The following is a 14,049-nucleotide window of genomic DNA, read 5'->3' on the forward strand; positions in this document are numbered from 1 at the left end:
CATGAATATGCAGTCACCTGGAGAAATGCTGAATATTTAAAGAACGATTGCTTTTTTTTTTAACTACACAAAATTATTAGAAAGTCTAGAGTGATCATGTGCCTCAGGTTCGCCCCCACCATCTTTACATCCAGGGTTATTTTCGAAAGTTAAAAATGCACAAACCTGTTTTTTAAAACATTCCTTCAGGCTTTTTCTGCATGGAAAAAAATCTCCCCAGGTGGGCTATAACCATGATTTTAAAAGCTTGGCCAGATGTCAAGGAAGCACTTGAATCTCATCATACTGCAGGATGCAGAGTATTTTTTAATCTTTATGACTGCACTGAGAGAGGCGGGTATACCCTTTAAACTGATAGGAATTGAGGCTCAATGTAAGGTACCCAAACCCACCCAGCCCATTTGTCCCAGGCTCTGATTCTGTGCTGCCTTGGGATGTCATTCATCGATGATACTCCGAAAACACTGGTGTGATTTTAAGTAACCCAGATACTTCTGATGGTAACAGGTTCCTGGTTTTTCATTGGCTGACATAGACTGGGTGATTAGGTGTGTCCTAGAACAGGTCAGCCAAGGCCCTGTGACCTCTCCTAGGACACAGGGTAAGGCTCCAAAGTTTATTTTCCCAAACTCCCTAAGCCTAGCCAGACTTCTCTGACCTAATGACTGCAGTAAAAGAGTGGTCATGAGCGAGCAGCAGAGTGAGGGTTTTGTTGTGCTAGGCAGACCCCAATGAGAAGACAAAACAGCTAGTGTGCACAGTAGCACCATTCCTTGGAAAAATACCACAGCTGATACATTGCAGGCATGTAGGTGGGGATGGCACAGAATGTAAGAACATATTGGCACTGTCTATTTAAAACAGCAAAAGTAGCAGAAAGCCATGAACACAGTAATTCTAACCTTGTTCAACTAAAAACATTCCCCAGGTCCTCTGGGGAAACTGTATTTTGCTTCACAAGGAGGGAGTGGAAACTGCTTTCTTTGGGGCCAGTTTCATTTGGAGATTTTCCTATTCCCCTCTCCATCTAATTGGCATACAGGAAAACATGGAGGTATAGAGTGATGAGCTGTCCTTCTAAAAGACTGTCCTCAGGGTAAAGCTGATGAAACTTTGACCCAGGAGTTTGAGCTGCTGAGGATGAGAACGAACTATAGGTTTCCTGGGCTCACAAGGCTGCCTCTGACACTGGGCAAAGACACTCATTCCCTGTGCTTGCTTCCTTGTGTGTAAAATGGGGACGGGAAATTATCTAATAATAACATTTTTGGTGGATTTTTTTAAATGATTGAATGAGATAATCCATGTAACCCGAACACTACTTGATATAAAAAAAAATCCATTTGCTTAAAGCTTAAACCCAGGTCATAAACACAGACAAAACTTGAGGTTCCTTGTAGCAATGTTTATGACAAAAGAATTTGAAAAAAAATAAACATAAATCCCAAGTTAGCTGAATGGTTAAGCAAAATACTCACTTCTGAAAACTGGCAGAGACACTAATTCTGGCTACATTGCATAGCGTGCACAAGAAGTTGGCTTCAATGTCCAGTATCCTTCATGAGGAAAAAATATTTTGCCTATGAAAACTATATATTATACATACTTTTTAACATTTATTTATTCTTGTGTGGATGTGTGTGTGCATATGTGCCACAGCACACATGTGGAGGTCAGAGGACAACTTGCAGGAGTTGGTTCTCTCTTTCCACCATATGAGTCCCAAGGATGACACTCAGGTTGCCGGGCTTCGTGGCAAGCACCTTTATCCACTGAGTCATCTTACCGGTCTGAAAACTCTATAGCATTTTTATTTTATTTAAAATTCATACATGCACATACTGTGTTTGGATCCAACTCCTACTTCCTTCCATCCAGTTAGTCAACTATCCATTTTAACTTTTCCCTACCAACTTCATGTTTTCTCTGGCTCTCTGTCTCTCTCTCTCTGTCTCTCTCTCTCTTTCTGTCTCTCTCTGTCTCTCTCAATTTAATACCCACTAAGTCCATTTAGTGCTGCCTGTATGTGGGACCATCTATTAGAGTATGGGTCGCCTCTCAGGTCCTGACTCCCACAACAAAGTGACTCTTTCAGCTATCAACCATCAATGGTTCCTTAGCTACGGGAGGGACTTCATGATCCCCTCCCCAATCCATGTGGAACACTGGCATTGGCTGGCTTTTCTTCTGTAAGTCTTTTGCATGTAGTCTCATCCATCTTAAGTTCATGTGTGCATCTGCACATCATGTCTGGTAAATATTGTTTCTCTACAGACATCCATTCCCTCTGGCTCTCACAGTATTTCTGTCCCCTCTTCTGTCATGATCCGTGAGCCTTGGAGGGGTGAGGGGTGATATAAATGTCTCATTTAGAGCTGAGCATTTCATACTCTTGAGCTGTCTACATGTTGACTGGTTCTTGGTCTCTGTATTATCTACTGCAAAAAGCTTTACTGATGAAAGTCTATGTGATATTTTAAATGCTTATAGTAAATGTGGAGAAAAGCAGTGCCATATACTTTTGAAGATTTATTTCTATTATTTTTAATATTGTGTGTGTGTGTGTGTGTGTGTGTGTGTGTGCAGAGAGAGAGAGTGCAGATGCCCTCTGGTGCCAAACCCTTGGAGCTGGAGCCACAGACAACTCTGAGCTGAACCAAGTGGGTTCTGGGAACCAAACCTGGGTCCTCTACAAGAGTGGAATGTGCTTTTAACCACCAAGCCATCTCTCCAGCACCTAAGTTTATGTATGGGAAATTTACAACTATATTTTTAAAAACCTGTAACTATGCAAAAGATTGACACGAAGCATATGAAGTTTTATTAGGATGAGTGTACTTACTACTTTAAAATTTTCCTATCTTTATTTTACAGTGAATTATACACTTGTATGATTTTTAGGGTAAAATATATGAAATAATATTAAAAGTTATTTTAAAGTTTATTGTCTTTAACATCACCCGTATTAAGGTTATAAAACCAAGTTCTGTTTCTGTTTATTATCCTGCTCAGAAAAAAAAAAGACCAGAAATTGAGTAGGCAAAAATAATTTTCCATGTCTGTAAATTGTTGGCAGGATTTATGACAGCTTCTTTTATTTAGGGTACTGCATCGAATATTTACACTCCTGTTTCTCCTCACCTTTGTAGTGGCTGATACAAATGTTCCAAGAAGCTGAAAGTTGGGTTCCAGCTAGTCAAGAAAAGTCTAGCTAAGGGCTCAGAAAAAGAATCTGCTTTCTGATCTCTTCTCCCCAATACCATCCTCCAACCTCCCCTCCTCTTTCACCCAACAAACTGTCTTTACCTTGAGCCCAGTGCTATCCTGGAAGCTGAGAACAGAGGTAGATGAGATTCATTCCCATCTTGACAGACTTCCTTCCCAGGATGAGAGGGGCAAGAGGGCAAACACTACAGATACGACCTAGCAGGGGCCCTGGAGAGGGGGATGTTAAAGCTGGTGAGTCAAACTGGAGGACTTCCAACCCTACAAGTGCTGTGAGGTGAAGTTTAGCATCTGATGGAGGTCTGGAATGAGCATGTAACCCAATGAGAGAGGGCCTGAGGTCAGGGCAATCCAAATCCAGCTACAGTAGCTACAAAAGCAGCAAGGGGACAGATACTGCGTGGGGGGCTGCGAAACGCACCAGCGGGGTTGGTGTCGTACTGGTTCATCGGGAGGGGAGAGATCACAGGTAATCCCCGTGAGGTGTTCAGGCAGAGAGGCATTTGGTGTGAGTCTTAGAGACTATGGCAGTAGACATTCTGAAGCACAGTAAACATGCCCAGATCTTATTTTAGGAAGACAGTGCTGGTAGCAGTGTGGCAGATGAACTTATTTCAAGGTTCACCTGTGACAGAAATAGAAATGAGACGGTGGCTACAGTGGTTTGAGGACTAACCAGGGCTTTCTAGGGCCTTGCAGTGGGAAGTGTGGTGAAGCGGATCAGGGAGTTGTGAGGAATGCACAGGTGACAGCTCTGCCACTGGTGGGGGTGGGTGAGAGAAGTCAAGGGTGGGTAGATTAAGGTATATGGCCATGACATTAATTAAGATGAACAGGCTTTGGGGGAGGAGGAGGAAAGACAATGAACTGTGTCCAGACAGGACAGTGAATTACTCCTGGGGGAATTCAGGTAGTTAGAGAGGCTTGGTCCTTAGAGGCAGCTTTAGGCTGGAGACACTGAAGAGAAACATGGCTCTGCAATGGTGGATGAGGTCACCCTGTGGCTAGAGGACAAAAATCTTGGGAATAAGGCTTTGATTCCACTGAAGGGTCGCCTGGTGCCTACTTAAGTTCTCAGTTGTACACAGTTTTCCATGTCCACACTTAATGAATATTCAGTCTAAGTTGCTTGATTCTGCTGACTCTAGCAATTCAGTGGTACTTGGTGAAAGGGAGGCTTGGAACTGGGAAGACCTGGATTGTTTGATTTTGGATGACACAGTCATCTCTTTCTCTTATTTCTTGAAGTATAGATGTCTGGGTGTATGGCTTAGTGGCAAAGCACTTGCCTAGCATGTAAGAGGTGTTAAGTTCCATTGTCAGCCAGGAAAGAATCACATCTAGCATACCAGTTGTAGTTAGGGTTATAGCATGATGTATGTCTAATCAGTGGTCATGTGAAAACTTTTAACCTGAGTCCAAAGCCTTACAGTGCATCATATAAGCTAAGCAAAGGTTCTCCTAGGTAAAGCTACATCATCTACAACTTGCATATTATATGTGTGTATATAATATAAATCAGCAGCAGTGATCAGTCTAAAAAAGAAGCTGACATAATTCCCTTCAGTAATGAGGTTTCTTAGAATGAAAGGGCTTTAAGGTAGGAGCAAGAACATTAGAAAGATGTCACAGTATGTGGGGATGGGGGGTCTTTAAAAGTACCAGCTGCTCTTCCAGAGGACCTGGGTTGTGTTCCCAGCACCCGCATGGCTAACAACCATCTGTAATTTCAGTTCCATGGGATTCTTCTGGCCTCCGTGGGCACTGCGCAACACTGGTATAGTTACATACATGCAGGAAAAACACTCATACACATAATCCAAAACAAAAAAAGTTTTAAAGAGAGGGCGCACACACGAGGAGAGAGAGAGAGAGAGAGAGAGAGAGAGAGAGAGAGAGAGAGAGAGAGAGAGAGAGAGAGAGAGAGAGAGAGAGAGAGAGAGAGAGCTTCAATGAGAGGGATGTTGGGGAGGCCAGTCTCAGAGCAAGTCCTTGGGCAAAGTCCCCTGAGGAATCTCTAGACCAATACCCTGAATAAAGTAGAAATCTTTTGTTTTTAAATTGTTGTAAAGATTTAATCTTTAAAATGTTATGTGTATGAATGTCTGCATGTATGTATATCCACCACATGTATGTCCTGCCTATGGAGGCCAGAAGAGGGCATCAGATCCCTTGGAACTCAAGTTACACTGATGGTTGTGAGCTGCCATATGGATGCTGGGAACCTCTGCAAGAACGGCAAATGCTCTTAACCACTAAGCCATCTCTCCAGCCCTGAAATTTGACTTTTTATAGCCCTTTAGGAGTGGTGTGATGTTTTACAAGTGATTTAGGTCAATACAGCATACCTGACAAAGATCATGGAGGAGCTGGATACCGGTTAGGGTCATAAATCAGGGGCTGCAGTCAGACAGACCACAGCACAGACACCTTAACTCTCTGTTCCAGAGAGAGCTGCAGGAGGTATGGTCTGACCTCTTCAGGCTGTGGGATTTGAGCTTTTATCTTTCAGGGGCAAACCCATGTTCTAACATACAATAGGATTTCTCATTATGGAGCTGGGACTGGCCTCTAAACTTACTGTGTAGCCTAAGCTGGGCTCAAAAAATTCACAGCAATCCTCTTGTCTCAGCTTCTCAAGTGCAGAGATTACACATATACATGGGCAACCAGCATATTTCAAACAGATAACGTATTAATTGATGTCTGAGCTGGCTCTGGCACATCAATATTTGGAAGGTAGATTAGAAAGGTATAAACGAGAGGGCCCATTTGTTTTTCTCTCCATTCTGATTTTTATATAGGCCTAGCACACTAATTATAACTGTGAGACGAGCTCAAGCATGCAACATTATGATACAGGCTGTGGAGTCAATTCAAGGAACAACTTTATTCTAGTCTACGGCACAAGTTTTTACATACATTTTAGTGGTTTTGATGGCATTACTTTTGAGCAGACTTTAAAGGAATCCACAAAAAGTTAATACATTAAAAATAAAATATACACAGTAAAACAACAGATACCTAGATGTTCAGAATCATGCATATAAGGGTGGTCTGGCTGGTGTTATCCTTGGGTATTCTTGCCTACTGAAAATTCACCAGCAAATGTCAGTTCTGATCCTCATTCACCTATGATTTACCAAAATCAGAGCCTGAACATACACACACATAAAATAAACTCCCTTTTAAAGTCACGTCAGTACTGAAGTTCAATTCATAAGCACATCATCAATCTGATAATTCCATTGAGCAAGTCCATCTCTAGATGAACAGGCAAGGTGATTTCATTTCTTAAAACACCAACAAGATTCATTAACCAATGAAGCAATTAATATACCAATCTTAATATAAGACATTGAGGGAAAACTAGAAAAAAATGTATAAATACCACTCCACTGAGCCAGGTAAAACCCACGGACTACTGACACAAATTTCTGTCAAACAATGCTTTATATATTCTATAAAAAAAAAAAAAAAAAAAAAACCGAAAAAGGATTCTAATGATAACTCAAGGTGTGGCATAAATGTGCATTTAGTTCCACAATTTTAAGTGAGTATCAAACTGACACAATAGAGCTAAGTGACAATGACTTAACCACAGTGACCAAACCGGCAGCACAACTATTCGCCTTAATTCAGAATGTGCAGGAGGAATGTGTGGCAGATGGCCAACCCAGCAATACTGTAACAATGCGGACAGGATACTCCTCCGCTGCTGAGAGACCCTGGTGAAAACGTGGTGAGCGTGCAGGAGGAATGTGTGGCAGATGGCCAACCCAGCAATACTGTAACAATACGGACAGGATACTCCTCCGCTGCTGAGAGACCCTGGTGAAAACGTGGTGAGGGCAGAGAGAAAAGCTGGGTCTTCTGAAAAAGTTGATGATATCAAAATACTTTCCCATGACTGGTAAAGCAAACCAGGTCAGGTATGTTAGGCCCAAAGCAACACTGGATTCAGAGTTAGAGATTGGCAGAAAAGTTTGAAAACTGCAGTTTCTAAAAATTGGCAAATTCTCCACACTTAATAAAACCATCAGAAGAGGTATGTTTGTTAGTGGAATGTTAACCGCTTGCTGCAAAACTTCACAAGGTGGATGTGGAGCCATAGGGATGGGCTTCGATGGAATAGGTTGTAAAAATTTACAAAAAAACTAAAGTTTCTACTTAAAAAATAATCCTATTATGCCAAGATGAAATATGGTAGTGTGGGCTCTGTCCATGATTCTTTACACAGTGAACGGGAAAAGCGATAGAAATGACTGTTTTTTTCTTAAAAAGGAAGTTTTCTTATTGCGCTTTCAACAAACTGAGCTAGCAATTTAGAAAAATCATCTAGCAAAATCTGTAAAACAAAAATACAAAATTCTGGTTTGTAAACATCAGTTGGCCAAGTCTACCCAGAGCCCTTCATGATAGTGGAATGGAATGAATAATTTTGTTGGTTGTGAGGAGTAAAGCTCCAGAACACAGCTTTTATACTTTCACAGTAATTATACTCAAAAATTATAAATTAAGTCAGTGCAGTTGCTCACTCTTCACTGTGCAACTTTCAGCTCTCACCCCACTCCCAAATACTACAACCGAGAGAACACTGTACGGAGACCGAGGACAGACTGGTCACAAATGGCGCATAAAGTCCGTGGGACTTCGGTAAAGGTATTTCCAAATGGCGTAGTAGTGTACTGCAGCTGCCGTGGCCACGAACAGGTGCCAGATGGCGTGGGCAAACGGAATGATGCCGTCACTCTTGAAGAACACAACTCCCAAGCAGTAAATCAAGCCCCCGCAGGCGAGCTCCTCAAGTCCATCAGTGTTACTCTGTCAGCAGAGGGAAAAGTACAGTTTGATGTTACCCTGATTTGCCAAAGACTGCTGGTTTTCTATGTAAGTAAGAAGCTCGGTGTGAACGGAACCCGAATCCGTAAACATAAAGCAACCATAAAATGCCTTGCCCACTTGACCCTTTGACCAGCAATCCTCATGTGATCTGAGCACCGGTCATATTTACATGCTCCACAGGACAAACAGGCACATTCCGCTCATTTTAACCCATATTTACTCACTCTGCAATCACAGAGAGCCTTGCAAGCTTATCTTAGTGCAGTGGAATCCTCACTTCATCTTCCCCTTTGAAAACTCTATTCCTCATGAGGCCTGCCCAAGCTGCATCTCATACAGGGCTGTCACATCCCTTTGACCTCTCTAAAATTGGTCTATACTGATTACTTTTTTGGATCGCCCCAGCTTGTGTGAGTTGGGGGCATCCTTACAGCTGACATAGGACCATCATACAAAACAAGGGATTTCCTAGCCCGCCTGATGCTTCAGGTGTTTGTGTCTGAGCCTGGGCATTTATCAGCTGAACAGGAAAGTTGAGTCCTGTGTGTTTCAGGTCAAAAGGAAGAATTTTCTAGGATTTTGGGGGGATTCAAAGACCTAGGCCCACCTACAAGATTAAACTGGCTTGAATGAATGAGTAAAGAGAGAAAAGAGGGAGAGCTGAAAACTGATGAAGAAACAATTCCTAAGCACTAGGGCAAAAAGGCCACAGGCCTAGAAACCTAGGACAGATGACAGCCAGGTCTCAGAAGGGAACAGGAATGCAGATGTCCTAGAGACCTGGGTGCTAATGCCAGCAGCCTTGTGACCAAGTCCCTGTGGAGGAGGTCCTTGATGCCAAGTCAGGCTAAAAGCAAAGGGAAATTCAACTCAGCCACCTGCTTGGAAAGTGCCCGTGGGCCTGGGCAGACAGCAGTGACAATAGCCCAGAGTGCAGTAGGGGCCAGGTGCGAGGATCTAGGCCCAGCTGTGAGGATCAGCCCTATTTTAAACATTCACAGAAGCCTTTGGGTTTTGTAGAATTAAAAGACGAAGAAAAAGCCAACTCAAAATGACCAATACCAGATTCTCCTTATTGGTAAGAAAGGACTTCAGCCAGACTTGTCTTTAAAAGGTAAAAATAAAGAAACAAAACAGAAAACCAACAACCCCAAACCAACCTATCAAACACATTTATTACTATGTGCAGGTTGCAGAACCATCAACCTATCATTACACAAATTCTCATGCACACTGGGAACACTGTTATAGGACAAAGGCTTCCCTGAGATTCTTGGGGGTACAGGAACCAAGTGGTAAAAGTCACTCATCTAATGCCACCTCTTTATTTTAGAGGGGAAGAGACTGAGGAAGAGAACTGACTGGCAGAGCCTTGAGGCTGACCACCACCTCACTCCTGTTTCAGAGACATGGTAATCGGCTTTGGCTTAGTTCTGACAGACCCCGACCCTCTTCGTCCAAACCAACAGGAGATCAAACCAAGTGTACCAGTCAGTTTTCCAAACATATTCTGAGACAGTTCCTCCAAACACACTTAATTCTAGAAGAACCAAGTGTTCTCTTCCTTACTCATGCTGTTACTGTTACCCCATGCCAGAAACTCTTTGAAGCACTCACAGGTATTTATTCACTTTAATCTCTACAACCCTAAATTAGGTATTATTATTACCAGCATTTTACTGACAGGAAAACCAAAACAGAGGCCAAGACCTTTAGGCACCAGTTCCGGGCTGATGGGCAGCGAGTGGGCCCCTGCCGCCTTGTTACAGTCTTCATCAGGTGAATGCGTTTACACAACTGCTAGATTTATTAAATACTGAACTCCGTCAAATGCTTTTTCTTCATCTGTTGACATGACTTTTTTCTCTTATTGTCTGGCCTGGAACTCACAAGAGACCGACCTACCTCTGTCTCCCAAATGCTGGGATTAAAGGCATGCACCACCACATCTAGCCCTGACACAACCAAAGTTTTCCTCCTTGATTCTCTCAATGTGACAAATTTCAATGACTGATTTCTAAGAGATGTACCAACCTTGCATTCCTAGAATAAATCTAGGTTATATCTTTTTACATACTGATGAACTAGACTGGAAATATTCCTTGGAGCATTTTCTGTTTCATGAAGAGTACTGGTGTTCTAGTTTGCTTCTTCATTACTGGGACAAAATACTACCTTGGGGTGGAAAGGGTTTATTTATCTTACATCTCCCAGGTCACAGGTCATCAGGGAGCCCAAGGTAGGAACTCAGGGCAGGAAACTGGAGGCAGGAGCTGGAGCACAGACCATGGAGGAATGCTGCTTACTGGCTTGCTCCCCTGGCCCCTACTCAGCCTGCTTCCGTATGCAACACAGGCCCACCTGCCCAGGGGTGGCACTACCCCCAGTGGGCTGGGCCCTCCCACATCAAAATCAAGATGCCCCATGGACATCTCAATTCAAAACATCGCAGAGGCCAGTCCAATGAAGGCAATTCCCCAATTGAGGCTCCCTCAACCCAGGTGTCAAGTTGACACTAAAGCTATCCAGCACAACTTGGCTTATCATTTTCCTGCAGTGCTTTTGTACATGTGGTTACCAGGGTAGTATTGGCCTTATAAAATGAACTGGCAAGTGTTCCCTCCACTCGGGTAGCCTAAGCTGGCTTTGAACTCCTGATCCTGTCTCTATCTCCCAAGTGCTGGGATTATACAAGCATGAGGCACCCACCCAGCTCCACTCCATTTTGAAAGTTTGTATTGAAATGTCATTATTTTGACCCCAAGTTTAATATCAGACAGAATGTATTGATGAAGACTTAGGGACCTAGTTTCTCTGAAGGAAATCTGACTAGCATTTAGTTTCCTTAAGCTTATAGGGCTAGATCTTTGTTTTTTCTTGAGTTTTTTGTAGGGAAAACTATCTTTCAAGGAATCTGTCCACTTTATCTAAGTTGCTGTATTTATTGGTATAAAGTTGTTCACAATATCCCCTTAACCCTTTCACAGCTGTGGGATCCAGAGTGATATTCCCTATTTTGTGCCTCATAATGGTATTTTATGTTTAATCTATTTCTTGTTCAGGCTCCCTAAATGTTATCTATTCTAACTTCACAAAGAAACAACTTTGGGTTTCATTGATTTTTCTCTACTTTGATCCATTTTCTACCTGATTTCTACTTCCTTCTTATTTTTTCAGTGCTAAGGACTGAATCTAGGGCCTCACACATGCCAGGTAAGCTCTGTGCCACTAAGCCATACTGAGCCCTCAAATTATTTCTGTACTGCTAGCTGTTACAGGGTTCTGTTTTCTCTTCCAAGATGAAGGCAGAAGGTTAGATCATGGACTTTAAAACTTTCTTCTTTCCTAAAAGTGTTACTCAAAGTTCTGCAAAAAGCAGAACCAATATGATGTTCCTGTGTGCATATGTATATGTGTACATGTCTATGTGTACTGACTGAAGGCTCATGTCATTATGAGAGCAGCAAGCCTGAATTCTACAGTGGGCCGAGAGGCTGTAGTCCAGGCACTGTTGTTGCTGCACCCTAAAGGCAGTGCAGAGGCAAAGATCCTTCCTGGGAGGTCTCATTTTCCCTAAGGCCCTGAGCTGAGTGGTTGAGGCCCTACCCACATCACAGGGAATGCGCTCTGTGTCTACTGAGCTAAATGCTAATGTCACCTAACAAGTCCCTCCATAGCAATCAGGCTGGTAACTGAAAGATACCCGGTAACATGGCCTAGTCCAGTTGACACAAAATTACCCTGCACATGGATGGGATCACCGACAGCAGCACTTCCCTCACAGCATGGCTTTGGCTGCATTCCACTAATGGTCAGGTTGGGCTTTTATTACTATTCAGTTCAAAGACCCATGTAGAAGTCTTTAATTTTTAAGTATGTAGGAGTTCACAAGATCTTTTCTGCTGTTGTTGCACAATTTTAATTCTTTAACACTGAGGATTATTTCACGGCCTAGTATCTTTTCTCCTTTGATGAAAAGATTTTTTCCTATCAGGTCACTGGCAGATTGTGCTGTCCGAGCTGCTGTCCTTCCTCCTTGCTTCCATGTGTTTAATTATTTGTTCAACTACTGGGAGTGGATCTTAAAGTCTCTGCCTGTAACTGAACATTTGCTTCTGTTTTACATGTTAGATCTCTTCCACATATCTTGAGGTACTCTGTGAAGCTGTATAGTCACTTAGGTCTGCAGTATCTTCTTAGGAGCAGTGCTCTGATGTTATGGAATACCCACTTAAGCAGGAAATAGTGTTTGTCTTGAAATGTTAGGTCTGGCTTTTTTAAGCACTGCGGTGTACACGTGATTAGTGTTTTCATAACACAGTTTTACCATTCTTCTACTTTAACCCTGTGTGCATCTTTATAAAGTGTGTTTCAAATAAACACATACAACTGAGTCTACTTTTTTTTGGTCTGTTTTTAAGACAGGGTCTCCCTGTAGCCCCAGCTGGCCTGGAACTTGCTATGCAGACCAGGCTGGCCTTGAACTCACAGAGATCCAACTGCCTCTGCCTCCCAAGTGCTGGGATCAAAGGCGTGCGCCACCGTGCCAGACCAGTCTACCTTATTTTTGAGACAAGGTCTCTCACTGGACCTGGAGCTCACCTATTCATCTAGGCTGGCTCTTTACGTGGGTACTGGGAACTGAACTCAGGTTCACATGCATTCATGTTACCATTAAGCATCTCCCCAACCCCGGATGATGGGCTTTTGAGAATTAGCTCTGTCTGCCATGAAGTCAGCTACCTCTTTACCACCTGCTCCCTTCCTTGATGCCTGAGCCCAGAAGCAACAGCCAAGTGACCAAGGACTAAAACCTATGACATTATGAGCTGGACTAAATCTTTCCTTTTACTTTTTTTCCCAAGTATTTGTGGCATGCTGATTAAAAAAAAAAAAAAAAAAAGAGGTAAGCAACTAAGACACAGGGCTAGAGGAACTCTGTTTTTAGGGTGTGGCTCTGGCCACCCGAATGCCAGCAATGTTTGATGTTCAGCATGGTTTTTCCACTTGGCATGGTAGAAACTGCAATGTCTCCCTGAACTGGGTGCTCTTTGGAATTCCCCTTCAGCCCATGACCACAAACAGCTATTCCCCATGAGGGCCTACAAAGTAGTTCTGCCCTGCAGAAATCCTGCTTGATGATTGGCCGAAGACTCCTTCGTAGGTTTCTGGAGCTCTCTCAGACCTTTCCCCTCCCTGGGTCACAGCCTCACAAACTCTAGCTTTCTCTGCAACCAGTTTCCACACAGACTGTGCTCTCTGGGCTCAACCTCCTCCAGCTGCTATTTGAAGTGTTCAGGCAAACAACCGGGGAGAATTCTAAGTTCAGCTTATGGCTTCTCTTCTTTCGAGGCTCACAGTCCTGCACTCGGCATGCTTAATGCCACTCGGCATGCTTAATGCTCAAACCCAGTTACATTCATTCTTTCTCCGGGTCTACAGTTCTTAATGGCACAAGGGTTAGTCCGAGATCCATGCCTGACCAGCGCCACAGCTTCAAGTCTTCACTCACCCTTAGGTGACCTTTTTAATCTGAACTCTGTCTAGCTCCCCAGCTCTATCAGAAGACTTGTGCAACCTGCACACTTACCTGACCATGCACAGGTGCATATTCAAAGGGGTGTGTGTGTTCCACATTTCAAACAGTGAACTACTACAATTCTCCAAAGACACTGGATCTCTCCCCAAGGTACGCAGTTATCCTCTACCTGCAACACCTACCTCACTCCAGCCATTTCCTGGCTTCTACTTGTCTTTCTAAATCAGTTTAACAATCACTATTTTAGTACTTTGATCTCATGTTTCCATAGCAACCTGAGTTTCCCTCCAACCAAGGACATTATAAAATGTTGTTATAGTTTCCTATTGAACAGGAATTGCATTTGCCTGCTGTATCCTAAGTTCTGTGAGGATTACCTGCTTCGTTATCATACACATTAGTCACCTGCTATTGTACCACCATGAAAGTGCCAATTAAGG

At 43.0% G+C, this 14,049-nt stretch overlaps 1 protein-coding gene across 2 annotated transcripts in view; it reads right to left on the reverse strand.

Annotated features, from left to right (window-relative positions):
- Positions 1 to 7,110: 7,110 nt before the first annotated feature.
- The window catches only part of Mmd (monocyte to macrophage differentiation associated), a 29,936-nt gene continuing 22,997 nt past the window's right edge, over positions 7,111 to 14,049 (reverse strand). For both annotated transcript variants that reach the window (XM_029566133.1, XM_017799464.2), the window contains one exon: positions 7,111 to 8,049. In XM_029566133.1, the coding sequence (XP_029421993.1) occupies positions 7,849 to 8,049 (201 nt within the window). In that variant the 3' untranslated portion in view covers positions 7,111 to 7,848. The remainder of the gene's footprint in view (positions 8,050 to 14,049) is intronic.

This window comes from Nannospalax galili, unplaced genomic scaffold, assembly GCF_000622305.1.
Source record: "Nannospalax galili isolate Female #2095 unplaced genomic scaffold, S.galili_v1.0 scaffold95, whole genome shotgun sequence".
Classification (NCBI taxonomy): Eukaryota; Metazoa; Chordata; class Mammalia; order Rodentia; family Spalacidae; genus Nannospalax; species Nannospalax galili.